Below are 16,971 nucleotides of genomic sequence, written 5' to 3'. Positions count from 1 at the left end.
AAGTCAGCGATGTTACGGCGGTGGAAATAGGTGGTCTTAGTGATGCCACAAATATGTGGTTGGAAGCTCATCTCGGGGTCAAATATGACACCAAGGTTATGAACAGTCTCATTTAGTCTCCGATAGTTGCCAAGGAGAAGGCTGGAGTCAGTTGCTAGGAAACCGAGTTTGGAGCAGGGATCAAAAACAATGGCTTCAGTCTTCCCAATACTTGGAAGGAAATTTCTGCTCATCCAGTACTGGCTGTCAGATAAGCAATCCAATAATCAGCAACAGTGGAGCAGCTAGGGAAGTGGTGGTGAGATAGAACTGGGTGTCGTCATTGAAAACTAATGCTGTGCTTTTGGATAATGCTGCTGAAGGGATAGCATGTAAATGTGAAATTGGAGGGGCCAAAGATAGATCATTAGAGGACACCAGAGGTAATGGTACATAGCAGGAAGAGAAACCATTGCAAGTGATACTCTGTCTGTGATTAGATGGCGGGCAGCCATAAAGGCGGGGCTAAAGTGTGGCGAGTCGAAGAGACTTAGCAGTTGGCAGGAAAGAAGCGCAAGGGGAGAGCCAACTGTGTAACAGCCCCGACAAACAATTTCTTCTGCAGCACTTATGGAAGAGTCTGTCACTCTAATATTGGCCTTTATAGCCACTCCAGGCGCTGCTCCACAAACCACTGACCACCTCAAGGTGCTTACCCATTGTCTCTCGAGACAAGGAGGCCAAAGAACAAAGAAGATTAGATAGATAAGAATGCAGTCAGGTGAAAGCAGTCCCACCGAGTGGAACGACAGTGGCGAGGCTTTGAAGGAGGATGGTGTGGTCAACGTGTCAAAGGATGCAAACAGGTTGAGAAGGACAAGGATGTCATTTGTAACCTAGGATTTAACTTGGTATGGGTCACTTCTCTGTTGTTGTTTGTGCTTTTATAGCAGCCAACAGTCACATTCCGTGTTTTTAGATTGAACTAGTGATACTCGGTCTCTGGTTGTACATTCATTGTATTGTGTTTGACATTTAGCTCTGGAAGATAAACTACATTCTAAATATCTTCCAGACACCACAGGCTGGAATTTAAAGTCTCTTTGACACTAGAAACGGTGGCGGGGGGAATGAAGATTGAAATGGATGAGGCCTGACACCCGCAGGGCCCGTACCAATCTCGGTGGCGGCGGCAAAGCCTCCTGGCAGCCCTGCCGCTTGGCAACGGGACCCGCATTAAAATAAGCAAATGGACACTTCACTTTCATTAACATGCCGGCCGCAGCAATTCTGAGAGCAGGTTTCGATATTAATTCTGGTGGCCAGCAATGCCGCGCCTCCGCATCCCCGTTCGGGGAAACGAGGCACGACACCCTGTGGGAAGGGAGGAGGAGATGATTTTCTCTGTGCGGGGGTGGGGGAGTGGGGTTACAACACTTCGGATTGGTTGGCAGGGTGATGGGAGGGGGTAAAGGACAAAGATTCCGCACTTTGGGTGGGGGGAAAAGGCCAAATTTTCATGGTAGGTATTCCGGGGGGGAAATGGACAGGAATGATGTGTAATACCATTGGGGGGGAAGAAAGGGCATGGAAAGCTTATTTTCATTTTATAAAGCTTTAAAGTCACTGTTCCTTTAAAATTTAAATGCTGATTGAGGGCTGTAAGCCCTTTAAAAATGACGCCTGCGCATTGGCGCTGGACGCAGTTGACGGGGAAGGCTCGCCCACCCCCTCCACGATATCGGGGGGCAGGGGGGGCTGCCCCGCCCATGCTAATGAGCTGCTGTATTTGGAATGGCGACGGCTCCGTGATATGGGCCGCAGGCGGCGGGCTTTTAAAATGCATACTCACAATGTTCATAATGGAGAAAAAAATAACTAACTACTATGTTATTTGGATTTCTCTGATATCAGGATGTTGACTGCATGGACCACCTTTTCCATACAGTAGAAAGGACGGAAGCTTCATTTAACTTGCATCAGGATATCCTTCGCTACACAAATTTAAATGTTTTGTTACTTTTGTAGTCAATGCCAATCTTTTGGAAGACTGTTTGACCATTTATTGCATTTTATGCACTGCAGAAAGTGTAGGAGTGTTTTCGGTTGTTAAGCTCATTATCTCTATTTTTTCACCTAAAAAGATGACTTTTTTATGATCTGTTTGAGGTTTATAGTCTCCAAATTCCCTCAATCTACTCCATAATTGAGGCAATCATCAAAAGAACATTGGTACTTCATATGTGACTCCATGTGAAACTACTTTGCAGTATCAGTTGGGGTTAACTACTACAGACCACATTCCACTTAGCTAAGTTCATAGATCTTGGGTTCAAGTTGGCAGAGTCTAGGTTTAGGGACACCCCAGGTGTGCATTGGGGTATTAGTAAAGTTGAACCATCTAAAACCATGCAACATACTGAAATAGTTCACTGATTACCTTCTCACTACTATCCATTGGGGCTTTGTCGCACAATTTTATCTGTAGCCAGTTAGGAAGAATTCCAGTGAACTACACTGGCTGGCTGATTGATTATTAATAATACTGCCTGGCTCACATTTCAGATCATGACTGTCAATATGGGTTGACTTGGTTCTGAACTTCTATCACCAAGCATCTTGGAGCCATCTCAACCCCAAAGAAACCCCTGCTTACCCCTCCCCCCAAAGGAGTACAGTTACTAGTTGCGTGTTAAATAATTGACAGGTGTGGGTTTCAGTTCGTAGTAGTGGGCACCACGTATTAGTAATTCTTTTCACATAGCACAATGAGCATCAGGAATGACTAGAAAATGTGAGTGCATTGTCCTCATTCTCTTGGCCACAGCATCGAATAGTGGTTCCATCAGTTACAGGCATGAAGCTTCAGCAGCAGCTTCTTGCCTCTCTGCAACTCACTCATAGCAGGAATTGAGCCCTGGATATACAAACGTATGGCCTAGTACCTAGCATCCAGGTAATGTCTTGCAGTAGCTGTTAGTCCATGTGTTCAGTTACCTTTTCAGCTATACAAATGAATACCTTCAGCATGGTGAAAGGACTTATACAAGATAGCTTGTGTCATGCCAGCTGCCTTGATGTTCTCTATCCAACTCCAGTGCCACATGCTTCGTCACCAACTGCTTAATCCAGATCCTCATGTGAAGGGCTTTTATAAAGATACATGCCTGCCACGAAGCAAACTCCCCTTTGATGTTACTAATAGATCAATTTACATTGCAGCTTTCCTTCCCTGTAACCCCTTCCAATTATTTCTAACAACTCCACCTGTCAGGCAAGCCCCCCACCTGCCAAGACTGAGGCACATATTTTGCTATGTGAACATTAAAACTTAAAATTGTAAGCCCCTGACTGGAAAGAAATTTGCATAGTAACAGACCGTGTTGGAACAAGGGACCCAGTCTTTGTTTCCCCAATACACAAAAGAAGTGGTCAGACCAGTTTTAGTCACGTGACTAGTTGGCTGTTGGTTTTTTGAACTTGCCATAGCTTGAACCCCAAGAGAAAACAAGGTTTAAGAAGAATATTGGGCCCCAACGAGAAGCAAGAGCTGCCTACAATCAAGGACTCTACGGCGAGCTGGAAACACAAACAGTAACAAGAAAACCCCCTTTACAGATTGCCTCAAACCTCTCCATTTTATTTTTCTCTTTTCTGACCCAATTCGTATGTGTGTATCGCGTGGGCGCATCGTATATCTGTAGGCGTAAACCGTATTCGAGTCTAAGGTTTAATAAATTTCAGGTTTCTTTAAACCTAAGAAGGCCTGCTTATGCTCATTTCTTTGCCTAATAGTTGGAAAGCTGTGAACAAGGATTCGCAAAGGGTGAGCTCAAAACAGTGTGTTTAAAATAATACCCTGTTACAATAAGACAAGGTGAAGACAGTAACAGACCCCGAGACACCTTTCTCCTGGTCGTAACACCACTGAATGTTACACATTGGCCACAGGGCAACTCTGAGATGAGCTGGTAGTTCTGGCCACCTTTCTCTTAAAAACATTGCTGTTTCTCCCTTCTTCCTCAACTAATGGAATGCTATCCTTCATTACGAGAACACTTGAAAATAAAAGTAAGGATGTTATGCTTCAGTTATACAGGGCATTGGTGAGACCACATCTTAAATACTGTGTGCAGTTTTGGTCTCCTTATTTAAGGAAGGATGTTGGAAGGCAATTCAGAGGAGGTTTACTAGATTGATACCTGGAATGAGCAGGTTGTCTTATGAGGAAAGGTTGGACAGACTGGGCTTGTTTTCACTGGTGTTTAGAAGAGTGAGGAGAGACCTGATTGATGTTTATAAGATCCTGAACAGTCTTGACAAGGTGGATGTGGAAAGGATGTTTCTGCTTGTGGGTGAGTCCAGAACTAGGGGGCACTGTTTGAAAATTAGGGGTCTCCCTTTTGGGTCAGATATGAGGATTTTTTTTCTGAGGGTTGTACATCTTTGGAACACTCTGCCTCAGAAGGTGGTGGAGGTGGGGTCATTGAATATTTTTAAGGCGGCGGTAGATAGATTCTTGTTAGGCAAGGGAATCGGAGGTTATTGCGGCTAGATGGGAGTGTGGAATTGGAGACACAAATAGATCAGCCATGATCTTATTGAATGGCAGAGCAGGCTAGAGGGGCTGAATGGCCTACTTCTGTTTCTAATTCATATGTTCGTATGCATGTAGAGCAACCTTTAGGAAGTCAGCATGAAGACTTCCTGGATTTTCTGCCCTACCATTGGCTAGGTGACATAATTGGAAGTCCTTTGTTTCCCATTGAATTGGTGCATTAAGGTCTTTGATCACTGCACTGTTTTTTCCAGCTTCCATACACAGTACTGTACTATCCGTCATTAGTTTAGATGCCATTGAAATATTATGATTTCCTCCTGACCCTGAGGATACCCACACAGATTTGTTGAAGAGCACCACACTTGCCAGTCATTCGCACAAGCCCAGAGAAAAGCTCTCTGGCTATGATTGACAGTAGACGTTGGCCAATGGAAGAAGTGTTACCAACATTTTATCTAATTGTGCACTTGTATGGTTAAATGCAACTCTCATATCATTTTGGCTCCCTAATAACTCTCCTGGCTTCATAATACATTGTATTGTAATCTACTTTTGCAGTAAGTCTTGATTACTTTATAGAGGCTCCAGATGCTGCTTTAAAAATCTCTCCTTTCATCCAACAGATATCCTTCTCTTGGTGTTTTGTGGTTGAGTGGTTACCAGGCTTAATTTATTCATAACCTTAGGTGTCAAGACCAGGAAATAATTGGCTACATCATAGGACAGACTTAATGGCATATTAGCAGCCTCAGTCCTCAGCTTTGTGCTTGGCAGTATCCTCTTGTAGCTGAATACTTTGGCCTGATCATTCATATCACAGAGGCTATCAGCCGCTCCATCTTGGCAGTCTCCATTAATCTTGAGGCCGGTGGTTAACAGCTGTCCTTTTTAACAAAAGGTAATAAGTAGTCCTGTGATCCATTGTTTCCCTGGAACATTCAAGTAGTAGAATTGGAAAGCATAAGGATGTTGCAATTCATTCACAACAACATATTCAATTACTAAAATAAAAGCAAAATACTGCGGATGCTGGAAATCTGAAACAAAAACAAGAAATGCTGGATTCACTCAGCAGGTCTGGCAGCATCTGTGGAAAGAGAAGCAGAGTTAACGTTTCGGGTCAGTGACCCTTCTTCGGAACTATCTCAATTACTATCTCACTCTGGACTAGATGTAATTTGTATGTAATTAATAAACTTTAAATGGAAACAGTGAGCATATCTATCAGTGATTAGCACTTCCTTTGAAGCTGCAGACATGAAATATTCCAGTTACCATACGGAACCATGACCAGTCAGGAAAGCATTCTGCAAAGCCACCCAAGTACCTGCAGCTTTGAGGTCTTCTGGTATTAAGTACCATACAGCTCCTGAGGAATATACCTTGATCCCACAAGTCAAGGCGTAGACCTCTTAATGAGCACCATTGTCCAAAAAAACTTAGCTGAATGTAGTCATGTACACCACCCTAATTTGCACTGCAAATAGGGTGAGCTCGGTGATCAGGGTGCATAAGCTTTTCAGCTAGGTGACCATGGAACGTTAAGTTCTGATGAAAGGTCACAGACCTGAAATGTTAACTCTGTTTCTCTCCATAGATGCTGCATGAGCTGCTTGAGTATTTCCAGCATTTTCTGTTATTATTTGATGTGTAGCATCTGCAGTATTTTGCTTTTGCATGCAACGTTAAGTGTTGGCCATTGACCATTTCACATTCTTAACGTAGTGAAAGTAAACATCTATTCCTGGGAAAGGAAATGTCCCCTAATCTGGGTTCAATCTAAATGAGTGATCAGGTGCATACTAAGGTCTCTCTCTTTGGATGCAGTCGCAGCCAAGTGTGTACAGGTGAGTTTAACACCACTGTGCAGTCCAGAATTCACTGGAACTGGAAGAAATTTTGCTGTCCTATAGAAAAAAAAGTTCAGAGACCACATTTCCCTGAAAACTTTTTGTCGTTTTCCAGTCTTCACTGACTAACTTTGGCAGGGATGAAAATTTGTTTGTGGGGGTTGCCTCTCTCCATGTATTCCCAAATTTGCGAGGGGCCAGCTCATTTTAGTGAGAAGCAGCTTTATTTATCTTGCTGCATCTTCTGGTTTTCCCCAGCCCAGGTGTTGATTTTGCACTAGGAATGAACTTGCGTCCTTAGCTCAGTTAACATCTACACATATTGTAGAGGTGTAACCTGGTTGTTTTTACACACTCCTATAACTCCCAAGGTGGGCCGTTACCTATATAATTTAACATTAAATTTTTAAAAAATCATTCAGGTGTGATCTTAACACCTTTATCTAATGTGTACAATCTTTTTTTTACAGCATGCCCAATACTCAATGGCCCTTCAGTTGAAATTAGGGTCAGTGAGTTCATGCAACAGTAATTGTGGTGATGTACAAGCCTTCTTGATCTGCCTATCTTGGCAGCCAGCTCATTTATTTCCACTTCACCCCATCCTTTATGATAAAGCAAATCCTTTTTGTACATGGTGTTTTAGCTATAACAGAATGTGATAAAATCAAATCTCAAGGAATTAATCTAACTTCATCCAATTTGCTGTAGTCAGTCAGTTGGACGTTAAGATACGTAGCACACAGCACAACATTTGTGTAAAGAATTTTGCATTTTACAGAAGATTAGCATCACTGAAAGTTGGTAACTCACCTGGTCTGGATGGAAAGCATCCTACATTGCTGAAAGAAGCACGGTAGAAATAGCAGAGGCGTTATTCAGTCTTTCAGTCCTCATTGGATACAGGAGTAGCACTGGCGGTTTGGAGGTTTGTTAATGTTCTATCCTATTCAAGAAAGGGAAGAGAGATAAATCAGGCCCGTCAACCTATCATGGAGAAATTATTGGAAACCAGTATCAGGCACGGACTAAACTTTCATTTGGAAAGGCATGGGTTAATCAAGGAGAGCCATCATGCATTTGTTAAAGGCAGATCATATCTGACTAACTTGATTGAATTCTTTGAGGTAACAGAGAAAGTAAATCGCATGCAGTAGATGTGTATCTGGATTTTAGGAAGGCATTTGACAAAGTGCCAGACAGTGTTAATTGTATATTAATTGGATGTTTAATTGTATTCAGGTGGTGGGTATTAACTGGAAATTCACTTGTGCTCCTATATATATAGTAGCAGACAGAAACAGCATTGGTTTGGTTTGGAGATGCAAGTTTGTAATGTGTGACTCTAAATAAAAACTTGTGTGTAAAGACTAGGCTCTAGTTCCATCCTTCACTGCCTGGCTATGTTAAAAGCCCATGGAATTAAGAGGAAAGAGGCAGTATGAACATGGGATTGACTCAGTGACGGGAAGCAGAGGGCAGTGGTGAATACATGTTTTTCTAAGCAATCTAGACAGTGGTGTAGGGAGCAGCATGATAGCATTTGCAGATGACACAAAACTGGGCCATGCAGTAGATGGTGACTGGATAGTTTTAGACTTTAGGATTATATAGACAGAATGGTTAAATAGGCAGAAGCATGGCAGATGGAGTTCAATGTGGACAAGTGTGTAGTGGTGCACTTTCGGAGAATTAATATGGAAAGACAGTATATTACAAATGGCATGATTTTGAAAAGTCTGGATGAGCAGAAATCTGATGTCCCAATGCACAAATCCTGAAAGCTGGCAAGGCAAGATGATAAATTGATTTTAAAAAGTAAGGGTTATTTGGGTTTATAAATAGAGACACAGAATATAAAAGCAAAGAGATCAAGCTAGAACTTTATAAATCACTGGTTAGGCCTCAGCTGGAGTATTGTGGATAATTCTGGGCATCAGACTTCAGGAAAGATGTTAAGGCCTTAGAATTGTTATAGAGGAGGTTTACCAGGATGTTATCAGCGATAAGGGACTTCAGTTATGAGGCAAGGTTGGAAAAAATAAGACTGTTCTCCTTGGAACACACAAGGTTAAGGGATGACCTAATTGAGATTTTCAAGATGATAGCTTTTGGTAGAATAGATAGAGAAAAAATATTTTCTTTGACGTGGGTGAATAACCAGAGGTAAAAGATTTAAAGTCCTTGGCAAAAGATCTAAAGGGGAGATGAGAAATGTTTTCACTGAGTTGTTGGGATCCAGAATATTCTACCTGAAGAGATGGTGGAAGCTGATTCCATAAATGTTATTGTTAAATAGTTTAAAAAGGGAGTTGGATAAGTACTTGAGGGTGAGGAACTTGGAAGGTTATGTACAAAAAGCGAGGATGTGGGACTAAGCAACTGCTCTTTCAAAGTACCAGCATAGGCATGACTGGCTGAATGGCCTCCTCCTGTGCTGTATGTTTCTATGATTCTATGAAAATTCCTTTTGTCCAAATAAGAGGTTTTGCCATTAGTCAAAAACACACAGGAGAAGCCACAATGTGGAGGGAAATTGGAGGACTTGTCACCCAGTCTGTTCTTCAACATCTTACGGTTAATTCATGTATTGCGTTAACTGAGGCCCAGGAGAGCCCATATCAGCATTTTGCAGTGATAATCATTACTTTGGAAATGAGTTTAGTTTGCTAATTAATGAATATTTCTTGGAAGTCTGATAAGTTCAGCTGCATTATCTAGTGATACACTATTAACAAAGCATACAATTCAGACGCAATAAGTGTTACTGCAATCTCATTGGCAGCAGTTGCATTTTCAGCAGTTCCAATACACTTTCAGTTTATTGAGTTTCTTCATTGTTATCTCTATCAAATTTTGTTTAATAACTCGTCTGAAGCACTTTGGGACATTTTGCTACGTTAAAAGTGCTATATAAATGCAAGTTGTTGTTGAGTTTATACAGTGCTGCTGAATCAATACATTCTGTTTGTGTGTTTATTCTACAGGAAGGATTTGCTCCTCCGGAAGATGAAGACATTAATATAAATCACCCAGAAGATGACCAGGATGAATATTAAGCATATGTAATTGTTACCCATATCTCTCCCTATCTGTCTTCTCTCTGTGATTGAGAACGCCCCCTCCCCCAAGGCTGTTTACTAACATTATTTTGAATTGAGTTTGTACAGCCACTGCACAATCACAATAATTCTGTGCATTCTGTATCACAGATTGCTAAAGCTATGTCATCTTCATCACTATTACTGGCAGACTGTATTATAAAATATATTTAATTTGTATATTTTTATTAAATGAATAACTTGCACTTTGGTTTGAAAGTAATCGGAAATCCATGATGATGCAAGTTGATTGCCATTGTGTTATATGCAGCATGTAGTTTGGGTTTCTTTTAAAATTGAAACAGCTTGGATATACTTAAGGTTATTTTCTAACATCTGAAAGAACACAGATTTTAGTAGATGGTCTATGACAAGGAAGATGGTGTCTTTACAGTTTTATGCAAATCGCTGGCTTTTAAACATAGGAGAAAATCAGACTGACTTGACGGATTGAAGGTGTCTGGAGTGTAAAGTTTAATAGTGCTTTTAAGAGGATTTATTTATTATTGTTTGCTATAAACATGAGAAATAAGGAATGCTTTTATGATGCAACTAAGATCAAATTAACTTGGTTCCAGCTGCTTTTCACCAGAAACCACTAAAATATGCCTTTGACATCACATATTGCACCACCTCTGATACTTTGCCCATGACACTAGTGTGCGAAAAAACTTGCATCTGTGAAGTTTTATTTAAAATAAACGTGTGAAAAATGACAAGGAAATGTTCTATTTAATCTGTATCTTGCTAACCAAACATGGAACTCTATATGAACAGAAAGTGCCGGAAATACTCAGCAGGTCTGGCAGCATCTGTGTAGAGAGAAGCAGAGTTATCAGAAACATGAACTCTGTTTCTCTCTACACAGATGCTGCCAAACCTGCTGAGTATTTCTGGCACTTTCTGTTCTCATTTCAGAGTTCCAGCATCCACAGTATTTTGCTCTTACGAAACTCTGTATGGTTAACAAGTAGAACTTGGCCCACCTGCTGAAGGAAGATGCAGCAAATGTGCTGTCAAATTATAATAACCTGCTACTGAATCAGTCTAAGCATGAAATTTATATTTTTGTGTTGGGTTTACTTTATGCAAAATTCATGCAGAAATCACATGAACCTATCAACTGGAGTGTATTTTGAAAAAAATGTAAACTAATTGGCAGTATAAACAGGGCAATGCACACACGTGTACATGTATAGACACTAAATTTTCATGCATTCTGAAACCAGAAAATGTACAATCATATGATCTAATGACATGCTGACCTAATAATAACAGCCCAGATTTTGTGGTAGTGTTGACAAGGAAACTGTCAGCGTTCACTGTCTTACTCCTCTGAAACTAACAGCAACTTCTGGAGTCCACGCTTGAGCAGTTAAATGCCAAAATCCAGAAATTACTGCCAGTTATTCTACCTTCACCACAGGGTGTGCTGTTGAAGTCCCCCTAAACTGAAATCCAGTAGAAATCATTGAACTGCTGAGAACTTGACCTTTTATGCTATTCGTTTCGCTATAAAAACTCCTTGAAAAAGCTACACCTTGTTGAATGAGGTGTAACTGGGTTTTTAATGGTGTGCTAAGTTTATAATTATGACGGAACAGCCTCACTGTCCTTAAACTCATTTTTTAATTTGTGGAATGTCAAATCTCTTCATTTGGATAATTCACATTTAAAAACTTTTTTAAAGTTTGATATTTTAGCTTCTACATTAATCCCATGTGTATGTCCCAATAATTTATTTTGCAAGCTCCAAAGTTTTTAACTGCAAAATACAGTGCATTTAATTTCCTGGTTTGCTCTCTGTGCGAATACGTTAATGTGATTGTTGCTTACCTTGCTTGATGACATCTCTGTTGCTGGACGCCTGGAGATCCACTTGACTTGGTGTCAAATTCAAGCTGACTGGGAAAGGAGAAATCCACACCACAGAGATCGCTAGATCATTGTGGGCAGCTTTCTTCGAGGGCAGTGGTGAGCACGTCACTTCGCCACTGAACGTAACATCTGGGCCATTACCTATGTCCATAGTGTATTAAACCTTTGACATATGACTGTACTTACTTTGAGTCACTTGACTCTTTTGTGTCATATTTTTGTTGCACTTTGATGTTAACTTTTTCCCATTATAATTTCCTATGTCTACATTTGTAATGGGACTTGACAATGTCAAGGTTGTGCTGATTTCCACAATTGGGTGGCACTGAAGGGTATTTAAAACTTATCCCTCAGCCTCCCATCTTTTTGTGTATGAAGTTCCAAAAGGCTTTATTTAAACATTTTAACTTAAATTTTGATTTTAAAAATATTTTTCATTTGGAAACTTCTTTATTCGTTCATGGGATGTGGGCATTGCTGGCTAGGCCAGCATTTATTGCCCATTCCTAATTGCCCTTGGGAAGGTGGTGATGAACTGCCTTCTTGAATTGCTGCAGTTCTTGGGGTGTAGGTATACCCACAGAGCTGTTAGGAATGGAGTTCCAGGATTTTGACCGAGCGACAGTGAAGGAACAGTGACATAGTTCCAAGTCAGGATGTTGTGTGGCTTGATGGGAAACTTGCAGGTGGTGGTGCTGCCATGCATCTGTTGCCCTTGTCATTCTAGGTGGCAGAGGTCGTGGGTTTGGAAGGTGCTGTCGAAGGAACCTTGATGCGTTTCTGCAGTGCATCTTGTAGATGGTACACACTGCTGCCACTGTGTGTTGGTGGTGGAGGGAGTGAATTGTTTGTGGATGGGGTGCCAATCAAGCGGGTTACTTTGTCCTGGATGGTGTCGAGCTTCTTGAGTGTTATTGGAGCTGCACCCATCCCAGGCATGTGGAGAGTATTCCATCACACTCTTGACTTGTGCCTTATAGATGGTGGACAGGCTTTCGGGAGTCAGGAGGTGAGTTACTTGCTGCAGGATTCCTAACATTTGACCATCTGGTATTTATATGGCTACTCCAGTTCAGTTTCTGGTCCATGGTAACCCCCAGGATGTTGATAGTTGGGGATTTAACGATCGTAATGCCATTGAATGTCAAGGGGAGATGGTTAGATTCTCGTTTGAGATTATCATTGCCTGGCACTTGCATGGCGCATATAATACTTTCCACTTATCAGCCCAAGCCTGGACATTGTCCAGGTCTTGCTGATTTCTATGCGGACTGCTTCAGTATCTGAGGAGCTGCAAATGGTGCTGAACATTGTGCAATCATCAGTGAAATCCCCACTTCTGACCTTATGATTGAAGGAAGATCATTGATGAAGCAACTGAAGATGATTGGGCCAGGGCACTACCCTGAGGAACTCCTGCAGTGATGTCCTGGGACTGAGATGATTGACCTCCAACAACCACAACCATCTTCCTTTGCACGTGGTATGACTCCAACTGGCTGAGAGTTTTCCCCCTGATTCCCGTTGACTTCAGTTTTGCTAGGGCTTCTTGATGCAATACTCGGTCAAATGCAGCCTTGATGTCGAGGGCAGTCACTCTTACCTCACCTCTTGAGTTCAGCTCTTTTGTCCATGTTTGAACCAAGGCATCATGACATCAGGAGCTGAGTGGCCCTGGTGCAACCCAAACTGAGCGTCACTGAGCAGATTATTGCTAAGCGAGTGTCGCTTGATAGCACTGTCGACGACACCTTCCATCACTTTACTGATTATCGAGAGTAGACTGATGGGGTGGTAACTGGCCAAGTTGGATTTTTCCTGCATTTTGTGTACAGGACGTAGCTGGGCAATTTTCCACATTGCCAGGTAGATGCCAGTGTTGTAGCTGTACTGGAATGGCTTGGCTAGGGTGCGGCAAGTTCTGGAGCACAGGTCTTCAGTACTATTGCTGAAATGTCAGGGTCCATTGCCTTTGCAGTAGCAAGTGCCTTCAGTCATTTCTTGATAACACCTGGAGTGAATTGTATTGGCTGGAGACTGGCACCTGTGCTGCTGGGGACTTCAGGAGGAGGCAGAGATGAATTATCCACTCAGCACTTCTGGCTGAAGATGGATGCAAATTCTTCAGCTTTATCTTTTGCACTGATGTGCTGGGCTCCACCCCACCCCATCATTGAAGATGGGGATATTTGTGGAGCCACCTCCTCCAGTTAGTTGTTTAATTGTCCACCACCATTCACGACTGGATGTGGCAGGACTGCAGAGCTGAGATCTGATATGTTGGTTGTGGGATCATTTGGCTCTGTCTAGCACATGCTGCTTACGTGTTTGGCACACAAGTAGTTCTGGGCTGCAGCTTCACCAGGTTGACATCTCAGTTTGAGGTGTGCCTGGTGCTGCTCCTGGTATGCCCACCTGCACTCTTCATTGAATCAGGGTTCATCCCCCGGCTTGATGGTAATGGTAGAGTGGGGGATTTGCTGGGCCATGAGGTTACAGATTGTGGTTTGAGTACAATTCTGCTGCTGTTGGCCCACAGCACCACATAGATTCCCAGTTTTGCATTGCTAGATCTGTTCGAAATCTATCCCATTTAGCACAGTGGTAGTGCCACACAACACGAAAGGTATCCTCAATGTGAAGGCAGGACTTCATCTCCACAAGGACTGTGTGGTGGTCACTCATACCAGTACTGTCATGGACAGATGTATCTGCGGCAGGCAGATTGGTGAGGATGAGGTCAAGACCGTTTTTCCCTCCTGTTGGTTCCCTCACCACCTGCCACAGACCCAGTCTAGCAGCTATGTCCTGTAGGACTCGGTGAGTAATGGTGCTACCGAGCCACTCTTGGTGATGGACATTGAAGTCCCTGACCCAGAGTACATTCTGTGCCCTTGCCACCTGTGCATCTGTGCTTCCTCCAAGTGGTATTCAACATGGAAGAGTACTGATTCATCAGATGAGGGGGGATGGAAGGTGGTAATCAGCAGGCGGTTTCCTTGCCCATGTGTGACCTGATGCCATGAGACTTCAAAAGACAAATGGTATGTTGGCCTTCATAGCGAGAGGATTCGAGTACAGAAGCAGGGATGTCTTGCTGCAATTATACAGGGCCTTGGTGAGGCCACACCTGGAATATTGTGTGCAGTTTTGGTCTCTTTATCTGAGGAAGGATGGTCTTGCTATAGAGGGAGTGCAGCGAAGGTTTACCAGACTGATTCCTAGGATGGTGGGATTGACATATAAGGAGAGATTGAGTCGGTTAGGATTATGTTTGCTGGAGTTCAGAAGAGTGAGGGGGAATCTCATAGAAACCTATAAAATTCTAACAAGACTTGACAGGGTAGATGCAGGAAACATGTTCCCAATGGTGGGAGAGTCCAGAACCAGGGGCCATAGTCTAAGGACACAGGGTAAACTTTTCAGGACTGAGATGAGGAGAAATTTCTTCACCCAGAGAGTGGTGAGCCTGTGGAATTCGCTACCACAGAAAGCAGTTGAGGCCAAAACATTGAATGTTTTCAAGAAGGAGTTAGATATAGCTCTTGGGTCTAAAGGGATCAAAGGATATGGGGCGAAAGCCGGAACAGGCTACTGAGTTGGATAATCAGCCATGATCATAATGAATGGTGGAGCAGGCTCGAAGGGCCAAATGGCCTATTCCTGCTCCTGTTTTCTCTGTATGTTTCTATGTATGAGTCAACGTTGAGGATTCCCAGGTCAACTCCTTCATGACTGTTGACCACTGTGCCGCCACTGCTGCTGGGTCTGTCCTGCCGATGGGACAGGACATACCCGGGGTTGGTGATGGCGGTGTCTGGGACACTGTCCCACTTGAGTTTAATTAATTGATATTTTGGGATATCCTGCTCCCCTTCTTTGTCACCCTGTCTCTTGCCCATTTGTGGGCTCCCCCCAAGTATAAATTTGCTTATCATTTCACACAATTTGTTTAATAATTTTAGTATTGCCCTGTTTCAGCAGATCACTTCTTTGGATACTTGTTGGGGTGCCCAGACTCAATCCTGATTTTGGCATGCTGCCCTGCCTCGAGCCAGTACAATTTGTTTGTTTGCAGGCCAGTTGCATCATACTACCACTCCCAAAGCCACTATAGTCCAGATTGGTTAGGAGCAGGAATAGGCCATTCAGCTTCTTCAGTCTGTTCCACCATTCAGTTAGGTTATGGCTGGTCTGTATCTTAACACTAGCTTTCTGCCTTTGATTTTGTTAAGGGTATTGGAACTATCACTCAGTTTTGAAATTTTCAGTTGATCTCCCCTCAACAGCTTTATTGGGGCTTATTTCCTTTACCCTTTGTGTGAAAAAATTATTTTTGGTGTCACCCCTGACCAGCTTCATTCTAATTTTAACATTATGCCCCCTTTTATTCCCTCAACAGAGGAAATAAGGTAGATAGTTTCTCTCTATCAGCTCCATCATTTCAAACACCTTCGATCATCCCTAAATGGTCAATACTCAACGGTATGCAAACTTTGTCTGTGCACCCTATCCTATTTTAATCTTTTTAGCCCCAATGTCATTCTGATGAATCTGCAGTGCACTCCCTCCAAGGCCACTATCTCCTTCCTGAACTACAGTGCACAAAACTGAATTCATTACTCTAAATAGAGTCTGACCAGGTTTGTCTAATTTTGGGTTTGTTGTCATTCCCAATTACCAGATGAAATATGATCACTGGCACCAAACGCTGTGAAGATACTGCTCCTGTTCCCAGCTGTCAAATCCGAATTCTTCACCCAATTGTGGGATTTTTGGTGTTCTACTATGGCTTATCAGAGGTTACATTTCTTTGTTTACTGGTAGACCTCTGAATGTGCATCATATATTTTCAATTTAGAAAGAAGGAAGTTCTATCCTTTTTTAGGCACAAAGTGTTTGACCGCACAATTCGCCTATATTGAAATCTATTCGCCATAGTTTTACTCATTCGTTTAATCTCGTTTGATGCCACCATAGACAAGGAAGTGGATAATAGGCTCTCAAAAGCAAACAGTACATTCAGCAGACTCTACATATGTGTGTGGAGCAACCACAACCTCCGAGCACAGACCAAAACAAAGTGTACAAAGCCATAGTCCTCACCAACTTTCTGTATGGCACCGAGTCATGTATGCCATCTAGAGCGCTTCCATCAGCGCTGCCTCTGCAGCATCCTCGAGATCTGGCAGGACCACATCTCAAACATTGAAGTCCTGGAAACAGCCAACATCACCAGCATCGAGGCCATCCTCCCTTAAAGCCAACTGTGTTGGGCGGGTCACGTTGCCCGGATGGCCGACCGTCACTTGCCCAAGATCGTGTTGTGTGGAGAGCTGATCACAGGTAAAGGGAACAGAGGGGCCCCATGCAAACATTTCAAGGACTCTCTGAAGAAGTCCCTCTCTGTGTGCCACATTGACCATCACCAGTGTGAAGCCAAGGCCATAGATCGTGATGCCTGATGATGCTACATCAGGAGGGCTACAGACACCTTTGAGACTGAGTCAAGAACAAGCAGGAACGAGAAAAGGAGGAGAAGGATAGATCCAATTGCTCCCAGCAGCGACTACACCTTCACTTGTACCTGCTGTAGGAGAAT

The 16,971-nt window shown here is 42.7% G+C and overlaps 1 protein-coding gene across 3 annotated transcripts in view; it reads left to right on the top strand.

Moving 5' to 3' along the window:
- mapre3b (microtubule-associated protein, RP/EB family, member 3b) overlaps positions 1 to 10,269 on the top strand; it is a 67,607-nt gene extending 57,338 nt beyond the window's left edge. The window contains exon 8 of one of the 3 annotated variants that reach the window (XM_068023789.1): positions 9,378 to 10,269. In XM_068023789.1, the coding sequence (XP_067879890.1) occupies positions 9,378 to 9,449 (72 nt within the window). In that variant the 3' untranslated portion in view covers positions 9,450 to 10,269. The remainder of the gene's footprint in view (positions 1 to 9,377) is intronic. The other 2 variants (XM_068023804.1, XM_068023796.1) reach the window with 2 other exon arrangements.
- The last annotated feature ends 6,702 nt before the right edge of the window (positions 10,270 to 16,971 follow it).

The sequence above is a fragment of the Heterodontus francisci genome, chromosome 3 (assembly GCF_036365525.1).
Source record: "Heterodontus francisci isolate sHetFra1 chromosome 3, sHetFra1.hap1, whole genome shotgun sequence".
NCBI classification, from domain to species: domain Eukaryota; kingdom Metazoa; phylum Chordata; class Chondrichthyes; order Heterodontiformes; family Heterodontidae; genus Heterodontus; species Heterodontus francisci.
The sequence above is the reverse complement of the archived record's forward strand: the minus strand, read 5'-3'. Positions and strand labels throughout refer to the sequence as shown.